This window comes from Thunnus albacares, chromosome 1 (assembly GCF_914725855.1).
Source record: "Thunnus albacares chromosome 1, fThuAlb1.1, whole genome shotgun sequence".
NCBI lineage: Eukaryota > Metazoa > Chordata > Actinopteri > Scombriformes > Scombridae > Thunnus > Thunnus albacares.
In genome coordinates this window covers 40,617,162-40,641,116 of record NC_058106.1, presented here as the reverse complement: position 1 = coordinate 40,641,116, position 23,955 = coordinate 40,617,162, and the positions used below count along the sequence as shown (strand labels likewise).

The 23,955-nt window shown below is 40.5% G+C and overlaps 1 protein-coding gene across 1 annotated transcript; it reads right to left on the bottom strand.

Moving 5' to 3' along the window:
• Positions 1-290: 290 nt before the first annotated feature.
• On the bottom strand, positions 291-23,955 carry LOC122986920 (NLR family CARD domain-containing protein 3-like). The gene is made up of 10 exons (XM_044358439.1): positions 23,815-23,955; positions 22,509-22,645; positions 22,274-22,380; positions 20,283-20,365; positions 19,896-20,121; positions 17,927-19,727; positions 16,635-16,808; positions 3,140-3,313; positions 1,663-1,712; positions 291-1,514 (listed from the first exon to the last, which is right to left on the bottom strand). The coding sequence occupies exons 2-10, from the start codon at positions 22,595-22,597 to the stop codon at positions 970-972; spliced, it is 3,249 nt and encodes a 1,082-aa protein (XP_044214374.1). The 5' UTR covers positions 22,598-22,645; positions 23,815-23,955; the 3' UTR covers positions 291-969.

Genomic DNA, 23,955 nt, shown 5'->3' with positions numbered 1-23,955 from the left:
TTGCAGTAAAAGTACATAAGTATTATGAGCTTGATGTAGTTAAAGTATTAGAGTAAAAGTACATAAGTATTATGAGCTTGATGTAGTTAAAGTATTGCAGTAAAAGTACATAAGTATTATGAGCTTGATGTAGTTAAAGTATTGCAGTAAAAGTACATAAGTATTATGAGCTTGATGTAGTTAAAGTATTGCAGTAAAAGTACATAAGTATTATGAGCTTGATGTAGTTAAAGTATTGCAGTAATTAATGAATGAATACTTTTACTGTAGGAGGGTTTTAATGCAGGACTTTTACTTGTAATGGAGTATTTGTACATGCAGTATTGTGTAGTGAAGTAAAGGATCTGAGTACTTCTTCCACCTCTGGTGTCGGTTGAATCTCTTCTGGACTTTACTCAGACTAAATAAACATAACTGTCGACTCTGAGAACGACTGACGGCCTTTTTCATGACTTTCTAACATTTCATAGACTCGACACTTGTATGATCAATAAAACTAATGGATCCATGAATCAGAAACGGTTTGTTCCTTGTTGTCATGGTCCGTCCTGCAAGAGGGAGAATCTGAGCAGAAACCTGCAGCCAGACAGCGAGGCAGAGAGAGCCAATAGGGTCCTTTGGCTCGTGGCTCCTCTCGTGGGTTCGGCCCTCCGCGGACAGGTATAGAGGCTTCATGACCGCCGGCAAACAAACACCATCTTATGGTAAACATGTCAATATTTACTCCTGTAGTCACTGATTGATTTTCATTTACCGTTATCACTGTGTTCTGTGTAATTATCATTTTGATAACAGTAACAATAGAAATAAATCAATGAAAAAAAAACAGTCCAAATTACGTCTTCAGATCATTTCCAATGTTTCAAATACTCACACAATAAAAATGTTCTGCAATTTACAAGCAGTGAGAGATCAGGTTGGTACTAAATAACATGAGAAAGTTTCTCTAACAGGAGGAGACTCTTCCTCCTACAGAGAACACAGAGACAACGAGGAACCAGACCAGTAGAGCCCAAACCCAGCATACAGAGGCTGAGTGAATGTGGTGTTGAAGGTGTGGAGGTGGATCAGTGTGTCAGAGGAGACTCTGTAGAAGGACAGAGTGCCAGCAGGACAGTCCACATACACTGCTACTCTGTTAGAGACAGAGGAGGAGGAGGAGAAGGAGGAGATGGATGTTTCTCTCTTATTGTGACAGACAGAGTAACGACCATCATCAGAGCAGGTCAGACTCCAGGACTGATCATTCCCTCCAAACCAACAGTCTTCACTGTCTCCTTTCCTGCTGATTCCTCTGTAACTCACTGAGATATCAACTCTTCCTCTCCACTCGACCTCCCAGTAACAGCGACCAGTCAGATCATTTCTACACAGCAGCTGAGACCAATAATCGAATCTGTCTGGATGATCAGGATATGACTGATCCTCCATCACACATGTCACCTTCCTGTTGTTGTCAGACAGTTTGAGGTTTGTGTTTACTGTGTTTGGATCCAGTGTGAGTTGACAGAAATCTGATGGAGAGAACGAGACACAATACAGCTGCAGTTATTGATCGATCATCTGATTGATGATGACATCATCTTCATCCTCAGTAGGATGTGAATGAGTGATGTCACAGTTTGAAGTTTACTTTGTTTTCATGAATGAAATGAAAAACACACTTACGCCTCCAGACTGGTGTCAACCATCGGACTCCAGCAGGCTGCAGGCTGAAAGGAGGAGGGGGGTCAGAGCAGCACGTTCTCTTTCAGCATGCAAACATGGACGTTACATCGCTCTAGTCTACTGTTTGATTATTCTGTTCAAAATGTGGGGTTGGGCTTTGATAGACTTTGATCCAATCTGAATCCAGTATCCCAATCCTTCTGAAACCCTGATTGAATCTAATCAGGTTGAACTTTCAACATTTACAGGAAACTTCAGTTAGAAATAACAAAAAGTCAAAGACTGAGTTGAGATGTGTGATCAGCTCTGACAGAGAAAATGTTTCCAGCTCTTCCTCCTCTATCAGACATTGTCTCTCCATACACTCAAAAACATCATTCATGCCATCATTTATTATTAAGCATTTGGATTTCTGTCATTTCTGTTTTGTTTTGTTTTTTTAAAGATTAGCAGCCACACATTCCTCCGTTCCCCATTGCTTCTATTCATCTGTTTAGTGTCGTCAGGTTAGGCTAACCTATTGTTGCTAACTCTGGAGCTAACCCCCATGCTGCAGCATTTATTAACTGACTGACACACTTTAGTCTGTACTGTAAAAAAGACGAGAGAGAGAGAGAGAGAGAGAGAGAGAGACAGCAGCAGTGGTCAAGCGAGCTAGAGAGTGAATGAAGACAGAGAGGGAGCGCTGGTAGAGAGAGTGCCGGTGAATCAGATCAATAAAACGTTATTTTCTGATTGTTTCACAGCAGTTATGTTCTGGAGGACAAATAGACACGCCCACACCTCCACGCCACCCTGCGGCTGAACGCCGCAACGCCTGACTGGGTCTGAATCCGGCCTTACTGTTCACCTTTTCCTCTGCTCTGCTCACATTCACCGTCACTTTTCTGACGATCGCTCTCTCGCGTAAACACTCGCTCACGTACTGCCCTTTTCCTTAAAAGGAGCTACGCAACCTGCGGTTTCCATGGCAACGACACAGACTTCACAGATTTCTGAATGAATGGATATTTGGCATTTAAAAAAATATTTTTTTGGCCTGGCGGCCATTTAAAGTGCATTTTAAGTTAATTTGTTGTTCACATGTTTTGGTTGCTCTTTGTGTGGGTGATGTTGTTGTATGGCGACGTTCTGTTATAGCAGAAACATTGTTCATAGTTTTCAAAATGATACATTTAAAATACATTGGGTTTATTCATTTAAAGTGCATTAATTTGATGCATTTTAAGTTAATTGGGGATATTGCATAAACCTGGTTATTATTTCTTTTACACACATTGGATTTATTAATAAGAATACATAACCTCTCATTCCTGCTTGTTTAATTTATGTTTTAATTATAAAAATGCTTCATGTTAAGTTTATTAGTTTGTATATGTCAAAACTATGCAATTCAAATGGGTGGAAATTTTATATGCAATTGAAATACATAAGTCTTACATATTAGGCCTAAATATTTTTTTGAGTGTACCTGAGAGTCTCCAGTCTCCAGCGTGGATCCTTCAGTCCAGCAGACAGCAGCTTCTCTCCTGAGGCTCCTGGATGATTGTAGCTCAACTCCAGCTCTCTCAGATGGGAGGGGTTGGAGCTCAGAGCTGAGGCCAGAGAAGCACAGCCTTCCTCTGTGATCAGACATCCTGACAGGCTGCAAACACACAAAACAACACACATGTCAGACAGTCTGAGAGTCCTGCTGTGTGCAGTCAGATACAACAACAAACTGTCTCCACACTAACTAACTAACTAAAAGATGAACTGAATCAGGGAGCTCCAGAAAGTTGAGCATCCAGCCAGATGGGAAAAGTCAGCAGCTGAGGGATGATTCAGCAGCATGTTTTTAGATGTGAACCCCCTAAGGGGGTCCGGGGTCATGACCCCCCAGGAACAAAATGTTTTCAGCTTTAAAATGTGGATTTACAGTCGATGTTAGCAGGAGCATAAAGAGAAAAACTCACCCTAGAATTAATGTAATCTGACTGCTACAGAAGTAATGTAAGAGGGACATCAGTTCACTGCACACAGCCAAGAGAGCAGAGCCGCATCCAAAAGTGGATTAAAGTGCATTAATCCACTAAACTATAAAGTTCATCACACAAAACTCAGTGTTTCTCAGGTTGTGCTGAACAAAACTCAGGAGACTCAGCAGCACAAATATTCCTGTTCTCTATTTCTGTTTAGAGCCTTCAAGTTAGGCTAATGCACTGATGCTAACAATTGATGCTAACCTACTGATGCTAACATACTGATGTTAACACACTGAAGCTAACCCACTGATGCTGAACCATTAATGTAAACACACTGATGCTAACCCATTAATGCTAACAATTGATGCTAACCCTCTGATGCTAACCTACTGATGCTAACAACTGATGCTAACCCACTGATGCTGACCCATTAATGCTAACCCACTGATGCTGACCCATTAATGCTAACACACTGATGCTAACAATTGATGCTAACAAGTGATGCTAACCCACTGATGCTGACCCATTAATGCTAACACACTGATGCTAACATACTGATGTTAACCCACTGATGCTAAAAATTGATGCTAATCCACTGATGTTAACCCACTGATGCTAAAAATTGATGCTAATCCACTGATGTTAACCCACTGATGCTAAAAAGTGATGCAAACAACTGATGCTAACCCACTGATGCTGACCCATTCATGCTAACACACTGATGCTAACAATTGATGCTAACCCACTGATGCTGACCCATTAATGCTAACACACTAATCCTAACATGCTGATGTTAACCCACTGATGCTAAAAATTAATGCTAATCCACTGATGCTAACTATTGATGCTAACAACTGATGCTAAAATTGATACTAATCCACTGATGCTAACACACTGATGCTAAAATTGATGCTAACAACTGATGCTAAAATTGATGCTAATCCACTGATGCTAACACACTAATGCTAACAATTGATGCTAACATACTGATGTTAACCCACTGATGCTGACCTATTGATGCTAACACACTAATGCTTACATACTGATGTTAATCCACTAATGCTAACAATTGATGCTAACCCACTGATGCTAATGTTTGTCTTATTGATTCATTGGCTTTATTTCTTCGCCCACTGTAGTGAGTGAATCTGTCTGTAGTGAAACCGGGGCTAACCTGTTCTGCCTCCGCAGGCTGCACTTCACTCAGCTGCCCGACAGACAACCACTGCTTCTTCCCACTTTAAACTGAATAACAAACCGGGGCTCGGTGCTCTGGTTGGATCCAAGAGAGCCGGGGCTGACGTTAGCTGGGAGGCTAGCTGAGGCTAACTGACTGTGCTTCCCTCCGGTCATGCTGCGGCTAACGCTCCGCTAGCCTCCCAGCTAGCCCCGGCTCTCCGTTTGGATCCAGTGAAGTGGAGCCTGCGGAGGAAACACCGGGACCGTCAGGATGTAATAGTCCGTGGAGGAGCTGCTGTGTTCGGCTGCACAGATAGGAAACCCCTCGGCTGACAGGATGTACCACTCTGTTTGAAAAAACCTTTTTTTTTCTTCTTTGTGGTTTATAACAGCGGTTGGCGACCAGCGTATTAGGTGCATTACCGCCACCTTCTGCTACAGACTGTGGACCAAAGATGAAATCCTACACATTAATCCTGTCTGTCTAATAAACTCAAAGAAAACTACTGCTGCACCCACTTGGCAGGTTCATTAAAGTTTTAATGCTGAGCTCCTGAACTCCAGTCTTCCTGAGTTCTTCCTTCATAATTTGTCTTTATTGATCATTAATACAATCTATGATTGCAGGTGTAATAGTCTCCTCAGCCAGCTGGAATAAAATATGTGCACATATCTGCATCAGCAAAAATGAGTCAAAAAGTAATCGTGTTAAATAATCGTGATCTCAATATTGACCAAAATAATCGTGAGTATGATTTTTGCCATAATCGAGCAGCTCTAGTTCTTATATTAACATAGTGAGCTTCAATCTCAATTTTTCATTTCTTCACATATTTATTATAAAAACATCTTTCAAACTAAACAAATCCTAATTTGATAATAAAATATGAATATATTATACAATGAATATGAATATATTTCACTCTAATAGGTTCTTCAAGGTCACCTGTGTAAAAGTTGTTTCTGTGTTTGTTTTATTTCATCTTCTGTTGAGAATTTCAATGAGTTCCTTTAAAATAAGCTGTTGGAATATCCAAGGTCTTTACTCCTCAGTCTTTGGTCTGAAGAGTAAAACCTATCAATAATAATGACATCATAATCCTATCAGAAACATGGTGTAGAGGTGATGTACCCACACACTGCCCTCCCAGCTACAGAGAGATTATTATATATATATATATATATATATATATATATATATATATATATATATATATATATATATATTATTATAAAATGCTTTATAATGTGTTATGATTATTGTTATTAAGCATTATGAATATTTTAGTGTTTATAACTATAATTATACAGTGCTAGAAGCAGATTATAACACATTATAAGTATGTTTATAATGCATTATAGACATGGGCTTCATAGAAAGTGTTACCATAAACATTTCTCAACTAAATTGTCTCTTTTACTCTTTTTGTACATGTAAATTTCAAATTAATGCACATATCAGGCCTTTTACATGTTATAGTACATAAACATTGGCTTTTAAGTCCTTTTCAAATAAGCACAAACTGCCTTACATGCTTTCCCAGCGCTACAACAGCAGCTTAGCATGTAGCACTTAGCCTAGCTTCCAGGCTGCAATTAAGCCTACAGTGGTTAGCGGCTAAAAAGCTGCATCAGCTATATTCTCATCACATCACACAAACATTATATCCTGACTGGCTTTTTGCTTCACCATACCTTTCGTGGTAAACTAACACACCATTAAATGATTTTGGAACAAAACCTTAATGCTAACCAGCTAACCTTGGGTGGCTAACTCACCAGGATAATCCATTAATTTGGAGGGAAACGCCCGCCGGAGTCCCGAAGATTCTTTTTCCACAGCCGCTCTGCAGCTTAGCAGTTTTCTCTCTCTGGCAACACGCCAGCTCCACTCGGTTTCAACTTATTTAAATCTGACATTAAAATGCCTTATTTTACTCTTTCCAAACTAACTCATTTTAGCCAAACACCCGTCTGAGTAGCTGCGCTGCAGTAACTGAAGAGAGACTAGAAACTTCTCTGTGCGCAACTACCGGTGGCTGCTAGCGGTAGCTGCTAGCGGTAGCCAGGCTGTGAGGCGTTTAGGGAACATTGGTAAACTGTAGCATCTACCGCTAGCCTGCATGCGAGGCGTTTAGGGAACATTGGTAAACTGTAGCATCTACCGCTAGCCTGCATATGAAGCGTTTTGGGAAACTCTGTAAATTATAGCGTCTACCGCTAGCCTGCATGTGAGATGTTTAGGAAACATCTGTAAATAGTAGAGGTCAACAACAGCCTGCACGTGAGGCGTTTAGGGAACATCAGTAAATTGTACTGTCTACCAATGGTCTGTATCATGAGGTGTTTTGGGAATATCAGTAAATTGTATCATCCACTGACAGTCTGTATCATGAGACATTCCTCTGAAATCATATTTTCTCTTTTAAATCATCTTGCAAATGACTTTTACAGTGGTTTACTTTCAGTATCAGATTTAGTTGTAATTCCAATTATGTTAGAAAGAGATCATTTGTATGCTCATCATTCCAATCAGTTTCCACTATACATTAGCACTCTTTACTACAAAGAACACTATAGTCTTATGACTTGAAAGTACTCTGACCTTGTTCAGATGGTCAGGAAAAGATGCAAAAACTGAATCACAACTTCCTTCACACGCACGTTTGCCCAGTTCTGTCATAATCATTTGTACTAAAATGACTGTCCTAATGAAGAACTGTAGTGTCATTTGGCTCAAAATCCTTCCGTCTGACAGCTATGCCCAAGCTAAGGCTGGGCAATATAACCAAAATCTCACATTTCTCGATATAGCTCATTTCGTATCCTGATAACGATACCTATCCTGATGTAACACATTTTGATTCAATGAATAAATAGTTGGTCTATGCCCCTGTGTGTGTGCAGCGCAGCAGAGGAGAGACAGACAGTGATACGCTACTGTAAGTGCAATAAAAGCTTTGCGAGTATAAAGCCAAGAAGAATAATTAATCAATGTAATCCTTGCAAAAGATGGACAGACTCCAAATGATGAAAAATATTGCAGTAAAGAGTGTGATTTGTGTTATAATTTTCTTTAAAGTAAATTGTAGGAGCCATGAATGGATATGGGTCCAGAAAGTGAAAACCAAAACAACATGCTTGGTATTATGAGGAAGCAAAATGAAATCACTACACTGTTGATACAGCAGCAATGTCTTTCATCTTTGCCCAAGCGAGATATACCAACCTTTGATGGTGATCCATTAAAATATCATGCATTCATGAAGGCTTTTGAGGATGGTGTGGAAAGGAACACTGCGAGCCACAGTGACCGACTCTATTTCCTGGAGCAGTACACTAAGGGTCATCCAAAAGAGTTTGTTAGAAGCTGCCAGCACATTGATCCAGAGAGGGGATATGTTAAGGCTAAGGCTTTACTACAGGAGCAGTTCTGGAAATGAGCAGAAGGTTGCATCTGCATACATGGAAAGGGCTCTTTCATGGCCTCCGATCAAAAATGAAGATGTAAAAGCTCTTCAAGATTACAGCTTTTTCCTCAGAGGCTGCTGTAATGCCATGGAAGAGGTGCAATACTTGCATGAGCTAGACATGCCTGCCAATATGCTGGCCATTATAAGGAAACTGCCTTACAAATTTAGGGACAAGTGGAGAACTGTAGCCTGTGAACTGCAAGAAAGGCGCAGCCAGAGAGCTACATTCATTGACATCACTAATTTCATTGAGAGACAAGTGAGAATCTTAACTGACCCAGTGTTTGGAAACATACAGGATGCTTCATCGCTGACAACAAACAAAGGTGTAAGCAAGCACAATCCACAATCTCGTTCTGGAATTAAAGGAACCAGTTTTGCTACCACTGTAGCCCCTGTGGGAAACAAAACTCAACCTGGAACCAAAGGGAAGGAACATGTTCAAACTGAAAGGAAGACATGTCTTTGCTGTGGAGGAGGTCACGCATTGGATTTGTGTCCTCAGTTGGGGAAAAGAGCACATAAAGAGAAGATTGGCTTCTTGAAGGACAATGGTGTCTGTTTTGGCTGTTTGTGTATTGGACACATCAGCAAAGATTGCAGAAAACAGATTTCCTGTGCAAAATGTGGTCTTAAACATCCAACCATACTTCACATTCCTCCAAAGGAAAAGGAATCTGACCTAGCTGAGAGGAAAGCAGAGGTATCAGTGGACAGCACTCTGGTGGCAAGTGGTCTTACTGGGGCTGGTGATCACGATTGTAAACTTCCCATAGTTCCAGTGCAAGTTAAATCCAGAAAGGGGAGCAAGATTGTCACCATCTATGCTTTCTTGGACCAAGGCAGTACAGCAGTATTCTGTACAGAGTCTCTGATGCACAAGCTTGACCTTACAGGGAAGAAGGTACATATTCTTTTACGGACAATGGACCAAGAGAAAGTTGTGAGCAGTAACATCGTGTCAGGCCTTGAAGTAGCTGGCTTGAATGAGGAGCACTTCTGTGAATTGCCTAAGGCTTACACGCAGATGTGCATGCCTGTTCACAAGGGGAACATTCCGAGACAGAGTGATCTTCAGAGATGGCCTCATTTAAAACATGTCAATTTGCCTGAGATTGAGGCAGGGATTGAGCTGTTGATAGGGACAAATGTTTCTAAGGCCTTGGAACCATTGCAAGTCATACGCAGGACAATGCTGGGTTGGACTGTGAACGGACCACTGAAAGGAGACAGTGGAGATGCAATGGACTGTGAGCAGCCAGAGTTACAAGTGAACAGAGTGTCAGTTGTGTGTTTGGACGAACTTTGGCAGCAGCAATTTAAGGCAGATTTCCCTGAATGCAGCATGGATGAACAAATTGGCATGTCAAGAGAAGATCAAAAGTTTATGGAACTGGTCACAAACTCAGCAAAGCAAGTGAATGGCCACCATCAGATCAACTTACCTCTGAGGAAAAGGGACGTTAGCATGCCAAATAATAAGAAAATCATTGAGCAGCGTGCCTTACACCTGAAGAAGAGGCTTCAGAAGGATTCCTCATTTCATGCTGATTATATGGCCCTCATGAATGACCTTGTTGCCAAAGGTTATGCTGAAAGGGTGCCTGAAGAGGATGTGGAACGTAGTGATGGCAAGGTCTGGTATATCCTGTACCATGGCGTCTACCATCCTACAAAAGGAAAGATCAGAGTTGTCTTTGACTGTGGAGTGAGTTACCAGGGAACATCACTTAATGCTCAGCTCCTACAGGGACCAGATCTTACAAGTTCACTGATAGGAGTGGTGACCAGATGCAGAGTCTTTGTTGCCAACCGAGTCTCAGAAATTTGCAAGGCCTCACACCCTTCTCAATGGAGGTACGTTGAAACTGCAAGCAATCCAGCCGATGTTGCCTCCAGGGGTGTGAAAGTAGATACATTTCTCAAGAATGCAACATGGGTGTCAGGGCCTCATTTTCTCCTTCAACCTGAGAGTGAGTGGCCTGTCTCTCCTGACGATGCTCTTCAACTTCCATCAGATGACAGTGAGGTTAAGAAAGCTGTTGCAGTGAATGCTGTACAGGTCAGAGAGGAGGTTGATGCAGTGACTCGCATGATCCATTACTTTGACTCTTGGACCCCTCTGAGAAAGTCTGTTGCTTGGATCTTGATATTTAAGACTTGGCTCTTGTCTGTTTGTCAGAAGAGGAGACAATTGAGCATGGCTCTTGCACAGTCTGACTTGGAGACGGACCAACAAAGACGTTCATTGAAGAAAGACAGCAGAGAGGCCTTGAAGAAAGCTGAAACGGGAGATAAAGAAAAGGATTCTGGGAAGAAAGGCCCCTCCACTACTGGGGCATCAGGTCAAGTAAAGAGCTCTTCAAGAGACAGAGATGGAAAAGCTACAAAGGATGAAAAAGGAATTGTCAGCAGTATTAGTAACAGCAGACCTCGTAACTCCTGGGTCATGGAAAGAGTCCTACAAACCTTTCCAGACAGGAGAGGTTTTGTGCGTCAGGTACGCATCAAAACAAAGAGCAGCTGCCTGGACCGACCAATAACCAAAGTCTGTCTACTACAGGAGGCCGACGCTGAATAAGGAGTGGTTGATGCACATTGTGACACTTTGACCTCCATTTTGACTCTGATTTTGACTGACAGACATAGAGTGATGGTAAAGATCACTCTGATAAGACTATGTGCTAGTAACCTCTGGTCTTACTGACTTATGACTCATGTACAGGATCGGGAGGAAGAAAGAAGATCGAAAATGTAAAGTAAATTTATGGACTTTGATTATTGAGCTTTTAATTGCTTCATGCCTCCTATTGACATCTGTAATGTGAGTAATTATTATGTAATAACCTAATTAGGGGCTGGCGTGTAGGAGCCATGAATGGATTAATTTCAAGTTTGAATGAATTGCAAAGTAGTAATTCTTTTGTTTTATATTTTGGGTTATTTTGGTTTGTTTATTATTGCACGATCACGGGGATTGATAATCAGGTCACATGGATATGGGCGGTGGTATCCTATAGTTAATTTAAGCACCTGTTCACCTGCATGCCAGCTGGTAAGAGACAGAGGGTGAGTGGGTCGTCGTATTTTTTGTTGACCGCTGTTTTACACCTGAACGCTGTTTTACACCTGAACGCTGTTTTACACCTGATCGCTGTGATTATTTTGAGTAGCCTATATTTTGTGCAAGTTATAATAAGTTGATCACTTTCATTAATAAAAGTTATTAAACCTACAGTTTTGATCTCAGCGAATCTTTTTGGTAGCGTGTCGGACAAACGGCAAACAAGGCCCTACCTCAGCCTCTCAGCGACTTTTACGTTGTTGCCAGTAGTCGCTACATAAATTATACAAACAATGAGGTCACTGTTAAACCTGCACTGCAGAACTTTCACATATGAAAGAACGTCTGTTACATTCAAGCCAAATGAGTTCACACAATGCTGATTAAGCCAATCACAGCGAGCGACTGTATTTCACAGTATACAGTCTCATGTCGAGTGCAACATTCCCACACTGGCCGTTTGACCGTTAATTGTGTGACTTTTCTAGACTTTCCAAATGTTATTGGACCAAATGGATCAAATTCTGATGGTGAAACGAGTCATTTTGCAGAAGTTGTATGACGCTCAAAACAATTTATCCACCGTTCTACAGCTGCAACAGTAGGTTACTGGGACAAATCCTGGTGGACCGATGGGCCGTCAAAAAATATGTTTTTGGGCCGTTTGACCGTCAAAACATATCTGTGTTTACCGGCCCTCTCTGTGTGCCTATCAGGCCGTATTCAGACCACATCAGGTGTTGCAGCACCGCTGCAGGGTTGAGTGGAGGTGTGTGGGGGTGTGGACGTGGTTTTGCTCTAAAATGTAACCACTATGAAACAATCAGAAAATAACGTTTTATTGATCTGATTCACTGGCTCTCTCACTACCACCGCTCCCTCTCTTCATTCACTCTCTAGCTCACCCGACCACAGCTTCTCTCTCTCTCTCTCGTCTTTTTAAAAATGAGTCAGGAAGCCGACAGAAAAGTCTAACTTTACTTTTAATGTTATCAAACAGAGAGAAATGTCCTCCCCTCATCCCAGTAACGTCTTTGTACTCAAGCAATCACAGCCGAGCCCCCCTTTACTCTCACTGTCAGGCGGGGGAGACAAAACTCCTGCATTCCAGCTTTAAGTAAATATCACGTTTAACACCTGGTCACTTAGTGCTTCAATAATTATTCAGTAACATCAAGTTTTCTTTAGGTAGCCATCATCACGATGGTGTCAGGTCATTTTCAGGATAGTTTGAAGCAATATTTCATGTTCACTAACTTGCGTAACAGTAAAATACAATAAAATTGTCACTTACATGTGAAAAGTAATCCTGCAATGCCTGTTTTGAATGTTTTCCCTGTTTGTATAGCTAAATGCAGCACATGCCTGCAGCATTTTTCCAAGCAGTCGACTGTCTCTGTTGACCGCCCCAATATGGTGACTATGCGACACATGAAATCCTTGAACACGGTATCTACGTTTCTATATCTATGGTTGTAGCGCTGGGAAAGCATGTAAGGCAATTTGTGCATATTTGAAATGGGCTTAAATGCTAATGTGTATGTACTATAAAACGTAAAAGGCCAGATATGTGCTTTCATTTGAAATGTACATGTACAAAAAAAGGGAAAGAGACAATTTAGCTCAGAAATGTTAATTTTAGTCATTGTAAGGGTTGTTTAATTCTGTGTGTGCGTAATGTGATGGACAATGAAACAAGGAAATTAAGATTGTAGGGTAACTGCTCTGCAGCCTTTTATTCGGGCTGTTTTGTGTTTATCTTTGAGGGACGATTCTATCTGTGAGTGGAGCTGCTTCGTCTGCCATCCAGATTGTCATCGCTGCCCATGGGTGCCTTCATCTTGTCGGGATGCTGACATGTGGATGTTGTGCTGTTCCAAGGGGGCAGTAGGAACGAAATCAAAGGGAACCTAACTAAGGAGAATTATATTTTATTTTTATTTTTCCTGAGATCTCAGATTATTTTTTTCTTCTTGGGCCCAAGAAAGACTAAAAACTGACTACAACTGATGTCATAAAGAAACTCAAGGTGGACAAACAATGTTAAAGGAACATTTGAAGCGAAGGAACTCAAGACCAAATAAGACTTATAACCTTAAGGGAACTTAAGGAAAAGTTCAAAGGGAAAACAAAGACTATCAAGAACCGATAACTGATAATAAGTGTATTTTGGTCCAAGAGAGGATACATCTAATTTATGTATGACGCACTGAGAGTTGAACACTTCTTAATTTCTAATTTACTGCAATTCTGGTTGTACATTCATTCATGTTTGATTTGATTTCTGTGGTATAACTGAGTTGAAGATTTGCATCAGACAAATAAATGTAGTTTTTTCTAAAGAGATGCTTTGAATGTATAAAAAGAAGCCATCAGGAAAATGAAACAGGACAAAATGCCTTTATAAATATATTTTCCATTATTTTTCCTGAATCAGCTGTTGTGTGTTTTCTGTGGGCTGGAGGTCTTACTTCTGTCTTTGTAGAGTCTGTTACCACCAATCTCCTTACTGAACCTAGTGAATTTAGTGAATCTAGGAAACTGAGTGAACCTGTAGACATAAAGCAAGCATATATTCAAACACACACACAGGTTATTATAGTTTTCTCTTTTCAATAGCCTCTTATTTCTATACTATTTTTGAATTCCATGTCCAGTTTGGTTTAGCTTCAGTTTAGTTTCTGTAGTTTTTAATTTTTTTTATTAGTTTTGTTTTTAATCACAGATTGTTGGAGAGCATATCAAAGACTGTCGCAAGATGGTTCCATCCATTATCAAGTCAACCATAGGCAACACTTTGTGCATTCACAGACAGGGTCTCATACACAACACATTGAGAGAGCCTGGTGTAGTTATAAGGAAAACATCTAGCACTTCAAGGGGAACCGAACGCCCACAAATGCTGTGTTTTCATGTCAAAAACTTTGTAAAAGTTACTCCCCCTCTTGAGACTTTTAATGAGAATGAGGCTTTTTAAATGGGCAATTAGTAACTTAGTAACTTCTTGTTTATGAAGTTGTATTTCTTTGTAATTAGCAATTTATGGTGGCTACAAGAAAAAAATGGACATCTAGGAAATTTGGTACAAAGTTGGACTGATCTGCTGAAATTATACAGAAATTTGTGAGAATGTAAATGGTTAAAAAATGTACTTCAATTTACTGTCCTGCAGAAGTTGGACAGAAACTACTTGGAAATTAAGCGGAAATAACTCACTTCAATGTAGTGGTCTGCTCAGTAGGAACTAGACAGAGACTACTTGGAAGTTAGGCTGCAACAACTCACAATTAAATTTGAGGTAAATGTTTCAGGGTAACTTCAAAGAAGTTTCAAAGAAGTTACTTGCTAATTATCAATTAATTACCATGAAGTTTGAGGACCTGTAAAATGAAGTGTTACCAAAGTCTTTAAAATCATCTGTGGTATTAAATAATTCAACAACAAAAACAAAAGAAAAGAATAAAAATCTGCATGAAAAGTAATTCTCTATTACTGAAGTTTAGTAAAAATTGAAGTGTAGTAAAAACTACACAGGTTTAATGTTTATCCTCTAAAATCTTTCAGATTTTAAATGTTCATCTGTTGAACAAGTTGATGAATCCTGACCTGAGTGTTTCCCTGTTGGAAAACTTCTGCCAATCAGAAATCCTGAAATTAGGGAGACTAAACCTTATAGTTTAGAAAAATATCTCAAAAACAAACTGTGACTTGATCTGACCTGAGATTTTCCAGTGTACAGCTCTGGTTAAAATCTTTGCTGTTCTATTCTAAACATCTTGGAGACCTGACAGTTAAATATGACAAAATCTGTGATAAACAGACATGTAATAATGCAAATCACATGACATCAAAGCAAAGATCAGTTTCTCTATCTCAGCCAGAGTTCATATATGTGTGCTGTAAAGTATATGAAGCTGAATCAAAGAAAGATAAACTAGAAAATTCAAACATTTTCTTTCCTGTGAAAAATAAAATCCTAGTGGAAAACTTCTGCCAATCAGAAATCCTGAAATTAGAGAGGCTGAACCTTATAGTTTAGAAAAATATCTCAAAGACAAACTGTGACTTGATCTGACCTGAGATTTTCCAGTGTACAGTGTGGACTCTCCAGTCCAGCAGACAGCTGCTTCAGTCCTGAATCCTGCAGGTTGTTGTTACTGATGTCAAGCTCTCTCAGACTACAGGACTGGGAGCTGAGAACTGAGGACAGAGCTGCACAGCTTCTCTCTGAGAGGTTACAGCCACTCAGCCTGGAGAGACAGTAATGAACAAAAAGATAAATAATCTTTGTTAAAATGCTGATTCTGGACTCTTGCTGATGCTGGATATAAATTCTTTTCTCAGCTCTGGTTAAAATCTTTGCTGTTCTATTCTAAACATCTTGGAGACCTGACAGTTAAATATGACAAAATCTGTGATAAACAGACATGTAATGATGTAAATCGCATGACATCAAAGCAAAGATCAGTTTCTCTATCTCAGCCAGAGTTCATATATGTGTGCTGTAAAGTATATGAAGCTGAATCAAAGAAAGATAAACTAGAAAATTCAAACATTTTCTTTCCTGTGAAAAATAAAATCCTAGTGGAAAACTTCTGCCAATCAGAAATCCTGAAATTAGAGAGGCTGAACCTTATAGTTTAGAAAAATATCTCAAAGACAAACTGTGACTTGATCTGACCTGAGATTTTCCAGTGTACGGTGTGGACTCTCCAGTCCAGCAGACAGCTGCTTCAGTCCTGAATCCTGCAGGTTGTTGTTACTGATGTCAAGCTCTCTCAGACTAGAGGACTGGGAGCTGAGAACTGAGGACAGAGCTGCACAGCTTCTCTCTGAGAGGTTACAGCCACACAGCCTGGAAAGACAGTAATGAACAAAAAGATAAATAATCTTTGTTAAAATGCTGATTCTGGACTCTTGCTGATGCTGGATATAAATTCTTTTCTCAGCTCTGGTTAAAATCTTTGCTGTTCCATTCTAAACATCTTGGAGACCTGACAGTTAAATATGACAAAATCTGTGATAAACAGACATGTAATGATGTAAATCGCATGACATCAAAGCAAAGATCAGTTTCTCTATCTCAGCCAGAGTTCATATATGTGTGCTGTAAAGTATATGAAGCTGAATCAAAGAAAGATAAACTAGAAAATTCAAACATTTTCTTTCCTGTGAAAAATAAAATCCTGGTGGAAAACTTCTGCTAATCAGAAATCCTGAAATTAGAGAGGCTGAACCTTATAGTTTAGAAAAATATCTCAAAGACAAACTGTGACTTGATCTGACCTGAGATTTTCCAGTGTACAGTGTGGACTCTCCAGTCCAGCAGACAGCTGCTTCAGTCCTGAATCCTGCAGGTTGTTGTTACTGATGTCAAGCTCTCTCAGACTACAGGACTGGGAGCTGAGAACTGAGGACAGAGCTGCACAGCTTCTCTCTGAGAGGTTACAGCCACTCAGCCTGGAGAGACAGTAATGAACAAAAAGATAAATAATCTTTGTTAAAATGCTGATTCTGGACTCTTGCTGATGCTGGATATAAATTCTTTTCTCAGCTCTGGTTAAAATCTTTGCTGTTCTATTCTAAACATCTTGGAGACCTGACAGTTAAATATGACAAAATCTGTGATAAACAGACATATAATGATGTAAATCGCATGACATCAAAGCAAAGATCAGTTTCTCTATCTCAGCCAGAGTTCATATATGTGTGCTGTAAAGTATATGAAGCTGAATCAAAGAAAGATAAACTAGAAAATTCAAACATTTTCTTTCCTGTGAAAAATAAAATCCTAGTGGAAAACTTCTGCCAATCAGAAATCCTGAAATTAGAGAGGCTGAACCTTATAGTTTAGAAAAATATCTCAAAGACAAACTGTGACTTGATCTGACCTGAGATTTTCCAGTGTACAGTGTGGACTCTCCAGTCCAGCAGACAGCTGCTTCAGTCCTGAATCCTGCAGGTTGTTGTTACTGATGTCAAGCTCTCTCAGACTACAGGACTGGGAGCTGAGAACTGAGGACAGAGCTGCACAGCTTCTCTCTGAGAGGTTACAGCCACACAGCCTGGAGAGACAGTAATGAACAAAAAGATAAATAATCTTTGTTAAAATGCTGATTCTGGACTCTTGCTGATGCTGGATATAAATTCTTTTCTCAGCTCTGATTAAAATCTTTGCTGTTCTATTCTAAACATCTTGGAGACCTGACAGTTAAATATGACAAAATCTGTGATAAACAGACATGTAATGATGTAAATCGCATGACATCAAAGCAAAGATCAGTTTCTCTATCTCAGCCAGAGTTCATATATGTGTGCTGTAAAGTATATGAAGCTGAATCAAAGAAAGATAAACTAGAAAATTCAAACATTTTCTTTCCTGTGAAAAATAAAATCCTAGTGGAAAACTTCTGCCAATCAGAAATCCTGACATTAGAGAGGCTGAACCTTATAGTTTAGAAAAATATCTCGAAGACAAACTGAAAAAAACAAGTAGGAAGTTCTTTATTTTTTCCTCCTGTTGAAAAATAGCAGAGTATTTAAAAATAATAAATAAATGCAACTATCTGTGCACTTACAGAGCTTTGTTGGAGGCTTTGATCACTGGCAGCAGCCTCAGAAGAGCCTCCTCTGAAGCAGAGTATTTCTTCAGGTCAAACACATCCAGATCTTTTTCTGATGACAGTAAGATGAAGACCAGAGCTGACCACTGAGCAGGAGACAGTTTATCTGCGGAGAGACGTCCTGACCTCAGGTACTGTTGGATCTCCTCCACTAGAGAACGATCATTCAGTTCATTCAGACAGTGGAGCAGATTGATGCTTCTCTCTGCAGACAGATCCTCACTGATCTTCTTCTTGATGTACTCAATTGTTTTCTGATTGGTCTGTGCGCTACTTCCTGTCTGTGTCAGCAGGCCTCTTAGGAGAGTCTGATTGGTCTGCAGAGAAAGACCCAGGAGGAAGCGGAGGAACAAGTCCAGGTGTCCATTTGGACTCTTCAAGGCCTCGTCCACAGCACTCTGGTAGAAACATGTTGATTTGCCTCTGAACACTTCAGACCACCAGGATGTTGTTTGTTCTTCTGCCAGTAGATTGACTCCAGAGTTGAAGAATGTCAGATGGACATGAAGAGCAGCCAGAAACTCCTGAACGCTCAGATGGATGAAGCAGAACACCGTTTCTGGAAACATCCCACAGTCCTCCTCTTTAAAAACCTGTGTGAACACTCCTGAGTACACTGAGGCTGCTCTGATATCGATGCCACACTCTGTCAGGTCTGATTCATAGAAGATCAGGTTGCCTTTCTGCAGCTGCTCAAAAGCCAGTTTTCCCAGAGATTCAATCATCTTCCTGCTCTCTGGACTCCAGTGTGGATCTGTCTCAGCTCCTCCATCATACTTGACATTCTTCAGTTTGGACTGAAGCACCACGAGGCGAAGGTACATCTCAGTCATGGTCTTGGGCAGCTCTCCTCCCCCGCTGTTTTTCAACACATGCTCCAGAACTGTAGCAGTGATCCAGCAGAAGACTGGAATGTGGCACATGATGTGGAGGCTTCGTGATGTCTTGATGTGGGAGATGATGGTGCTGGCCTGCTTCTTATCACTGAATCTCTTCCTGAAGTACTCCTCCTTCTGTGGGTCAGTGAACCCTCTGACCTCTGTCACCATGCTGACACACTCAGGAGGGATCTGATTGGCTGCTGCAGGTCGTGTGGTTATCCAGAGGCGAGCAGAGGGAAGCAGTTTCCCCCTGATGAGGTTTGTCAGCAGCACATCCACTGAGGTGGACTTTGTAACATCAGTCAGGATCTCATTGTTGTGGAAGTCCAGAGGAAGTCGACACTCATCCAGACCGTCAAAAATGAACAGAACCTGGAACTCTTCAAACCTGCAGATTCCTGCTTCTTTGGTTTCAGTAAAGAAGTCATGAACAAGTTCCACCAAGCTGTACTTTTGCTCTTTCAGCACATTCAGCTCTCTGAAAGTGAATGGAAATGTGAACTGTATGTCCTGGTTGGCTTTGTCTTCAGCCCAGTCCAGAGTGAACTTCTGTGTTAAGACTGTTTTCCCAATGCCAGCCACTCCCTTTGTCATCACTGTTCTGATTGGTTCATCTCTTCCAGGTGAGGCTTTAAAGATGTTTTCTTGTCTGATGGTTGTTTCTGGTCTGTCTGGTTTCCTGGATGCTGTTTCAATCTGTCTGACCTCATGTTCATCATTGACCTCTGCAGTCCCTCCTTCTGTGATGTAGAGCTCTGTGTAGATCTGATTCAGAAGGGTTGGGTTTCCTGCTTTAGCAATCCCCTCAAACACACACTGGAACCTCTTCTTCAGGTTAGACTTGAGTTTACGTCGACAAACTGGAGCAAGAGTTTCTGAATGAACACACAAGAAATAAAGTAATTTATTAATGAATGAAGAAAATATGGCTATTTATTTTCCCCTAAAGAATGTATATATGAACATATTTTCCTCCATCTCTTGAGACATCAGTAAATGCCTCATTTATCCATCATGTTAAATCTTTATAGAAATCCTCTTACTGTTCTGCAGACGGTCAGCCAGCTCCTCCTGCTTCATTCTCCTCAGGAAGTGCAGTGTGATCTTCAGAAATGCCTCCCTGCTGCTCCTCTGCTCTTCCCCCTCATCATCCAACCCCTCCTCATCCTCCTTCTGACTCTCTAAGCATTCTGGGTAATCTGGACTCAGAACCTTCTGCATCTTCTTCAGCTCGTTCTTCACAAAAGTGATGATGTTCTCCTCCAGCAGCTGGAACAGAATACTATATGAATGACACAATCAAACTGAAATTATGAAGCAAACATCAGATCCATGTTGGACAGACTGACAATCCACTGGTCTACAAAGTGCAGCATGGAGATGATTGTGAACAGAACAAATGTAAAAGTATTTGTTGTACATGTACAGACCATAAATATGGAGTCCAGGTGTGTTTGATGCTGCTGGGCAGACTGACCACTGGGAACCTCTGAGCTCTCCTGGTCCACTCTGTGGACGAATCATGAAGAATGAGCTCACATTATGTCTGTCCACACAGAGACAAACACAAGCTAAAGGTCCATCAAGTGATATTTGGATGTGAACAGAGAATCAGATGACTCCCTGTAGCGGTAAAGCTTTACTAGTCCTGCTGATCCCACTGAGAATCAACAGCTCAGTCTGTTTGTAGCTTTCAACTCAGAGTCAGTTTGGTTTAGTCCAAACAGCTCTCACCAACCCTCCATAAAGCTCTCCCTCCCTCACTGTACACTGCTGAAGTGCCCTGGAGCAAGGCAGATAGAGCCAGTGTGTGATTGTATCGGACGGTTGTAGGGACACAAACTTTAAGCAACTTCCTTGATTGATTGATTGGTGGCACATAATGAAAGCTTCAAACTGCAGCAGGGAACAAGCAGTCCTCTACACCCACTTACAACAACACACCTGCCAACCCTGGATGAATTTTTTGACTTCAGCAACCTACAAGCATCAGATGTGAATCACTGCTGTTCGCACAGTTAATTATTGTACATAATTTGCATACATGCAGCAGTCAAACAAACAAAAAAGTGATGGAAGCACTGATATGAAAATTCTACCAATAACAGATTGTTTACAGAATTATCTGCAGATACTGTTAGTTGGTCATTTATGGCTGTTTGTCCATTTGTCTTTCACCTGCCTAAACACAGATTACTAAGGAACACAGTTTCACTCAGACTACACACTAACCTCCCACTACTGCTGCATTTATATACTTTATATTGTCTACACCTCCACAATCACCAAACTTCAAGACTATTTGATCTTTAAAACATGATTTTCAGCTCATTTGAAAAGATAATTATAATGTTACTGTAAAACCCAAACCAGCATAAACAGACTATTGTGTGACTGTGGTGAAATACATATTTTAGAGCTGGTTAATAAACTGTTCTCATTATAGAAAAGTTATTACTTAATGATATGATGAGCTAATAACAATACACACACATACACACACTGCTCCTTCAGTATCTCATGGTGACTTTTCCTTTCTTCCCCTCCTCACTTCAAACTGTCCTCAGTGAAAACCGGCCAGGTCACTTCTCATGTGTACGTGTCACCAAGGCGGCGGGTAATGTAGGTTATTTTACACCCTACACTGCACACTGGTAAAGTCCTGCCTGTTTTTGCGTACCCTAAAGTAACAATTCGTACTAGCGTACTTTGATGTCAAAATGCGTGCCTGCAGGTTGGCAGGTCTGCAACATGAGAACAAAAGTCATCTGAAAGTAAATTCAGTTCACTGCTGGAAGTGAAACGTCCAAAGACTCTCTGAGGTAAATGTGCCAAAACGTTTCTTTGGAGAACTTCAATAACAAAGATTGCATCAGAGTTCAGAAATCTGTGTCTTACTCACATCAGAAATATCAATAAATGATCCAAATCTGAAATAATCCAACTGACAACTGTTTATCCTGATTTAGATTTTAGCTCATATTGTCCTGATTTTAATACTGAGAACAACTTACTTTTGATCAGATGAATGTCGTTGTTTAAAATCAATAATATCCTCCTTTGACCGGTCGCTCTTGAAGGACACACAGCTGGGTTCAGGTCCAGGAGAATCTGGTCTCTGATGGATCCTGGTAGAAAAACACCACTTATAATTTTTTACATCTCATGTATTCAGTAAAATTCATCTTTTTTGAACAGTTTTCAATAAAAAAGCAACGCATGCACACTGCACTTTACATACACTCATGTTTTATACTCATGTTTATACTATTTTATCTATTACTATTTTAAATATTTATTTTTTTCTTACTGCATTGTCAAGGAGCTAAAACCTTCAATCTCAAATAATCCAACTGACAACTGTTTATCCTGTTTTAGATTTTAGCTCATATTGTCCTGATTTTAATACTGAGAACAACTTACTTTTGATCAGATGAATGTCGTTGTTTAAAATCAATAAAACCCTCCTTTGACCTGTCGCTCTTGAAGGACACACAGCTGGGTCCAGGTCCAGGTCCAGGTCCAGGTCTAGGTCCAGGTCCAGCAGAGTCTGGTCTGTGCTGCCTCCTTGTTCTTCAACACAACACACACAGAGATTTGAGTGTGAATAATGATGGTGGAGAACAGTGATGGACAGTTAGAGATCCTCATCTCACCTCTGAGCTTTGGTCTGGCTGTCATGTTCCCCACACAGAGAGCTTTTAGAGGGAGGGACTCCCTCCTCTCTGTCCTCACACTGATCCATGCTGCTGAAGTCACATCCACATCAGTCACACACACTTTCTACCTTCGTCTGGAGAGGAAACACAAATCATCCTTTACGTCATTTCTCCTGTCAAACCCTAAATATCAGCTGCTCCTCCTGTGATTGGCTGTTATTTTCTGTTATATATCAGTGTGAATGCAGCCAGACAGCAGTGTGAGTCAGAGAAAGCTGCCATCAGCTGCTGTACTTCTACTATCAGTCCACTAGATGGCGTCATGAAGCTGCAGTGAAGTGAAGAGCAGCACACATGATGCATGGAGGAGGATTTACATCCACTGACTGAATCTGAGAGGAAACTTCATTAATTCATTCATTAGCAGGGATTCTAACACTGTGCAACAAGAAATATCTGATAAGTCACAGTAAATGTCATCCGACATGCATTATATTAAAAAGTGTATGTACACCAGCAGCAACTACGACCTCAATAATAAACAAAGTAGAATTACTGAAGTACTGAAAATGTAGAAGCTTTGTAAAAGTGGAACTGATGGCAGAGCTGTTGTATTGGATTGCATTAGATTGTACAGGTGTTCTGTTTTTATTGTTGTTGCTGTGATGTTATACTGAAGACACTGATGTCTGAGGATAATTTCACACTTTATCATATTTTATAGACAATCATTTCTTTTCATTTAAAATCTGAATCATAGCTGGAAAACATGTAGTGGAGTAAAAAGTCAAATATCTGCCTCTGTAATGTAGTGGAGTGGAGGTATAAAGTAGCAAGAAAAGGAAGTACAAGTACTTCAAGGTTGTACTTAAGTACAGTACTGGAGTGAATGTACTATAAGTTACAAAAGCAGATGGATCCTTCCGAAAAACTAGTAAAGAGTTCCAAACTAAATGAGTCTCAATAAAGAGCTTCCAAACACATTTAATGACACATTTCCATAAAGAAGCGACACTAGTTCATGTTGGAGGAGAGTCAATAAGATGAGTGCTGTCTTTCTGAATACTACAGTATTTATTGAATAAAAGAAGTGATTTTTATGACCCGGTCCGCCCGATCCGCGGATATCACAGCGACCTGAAACAGGCCGGAAACGGTTTAAATAATGTCGGATAAACGTCCTGAGTGGACTGTTATCAAAGTTCTGCTGTTTCTAGAGGAGCTAAGCTAACAGCAGTTAGCACTAACAACATGAACAAACAACCATTAAAGAGTCAAACACTGAAACTGTCGGTTACATTACCTTTAGATGGAGAAAAGAATCTGCGCCATCATGTCAGAGAAAGAGAAAGTAAATGTAGGCAGGAAATAGGCGGGAAGAGAGAGGTGTGACGTCACAGTGACCCGCAGCCGGTGTTACACTTTATTCTGTCACCTGCTCAGT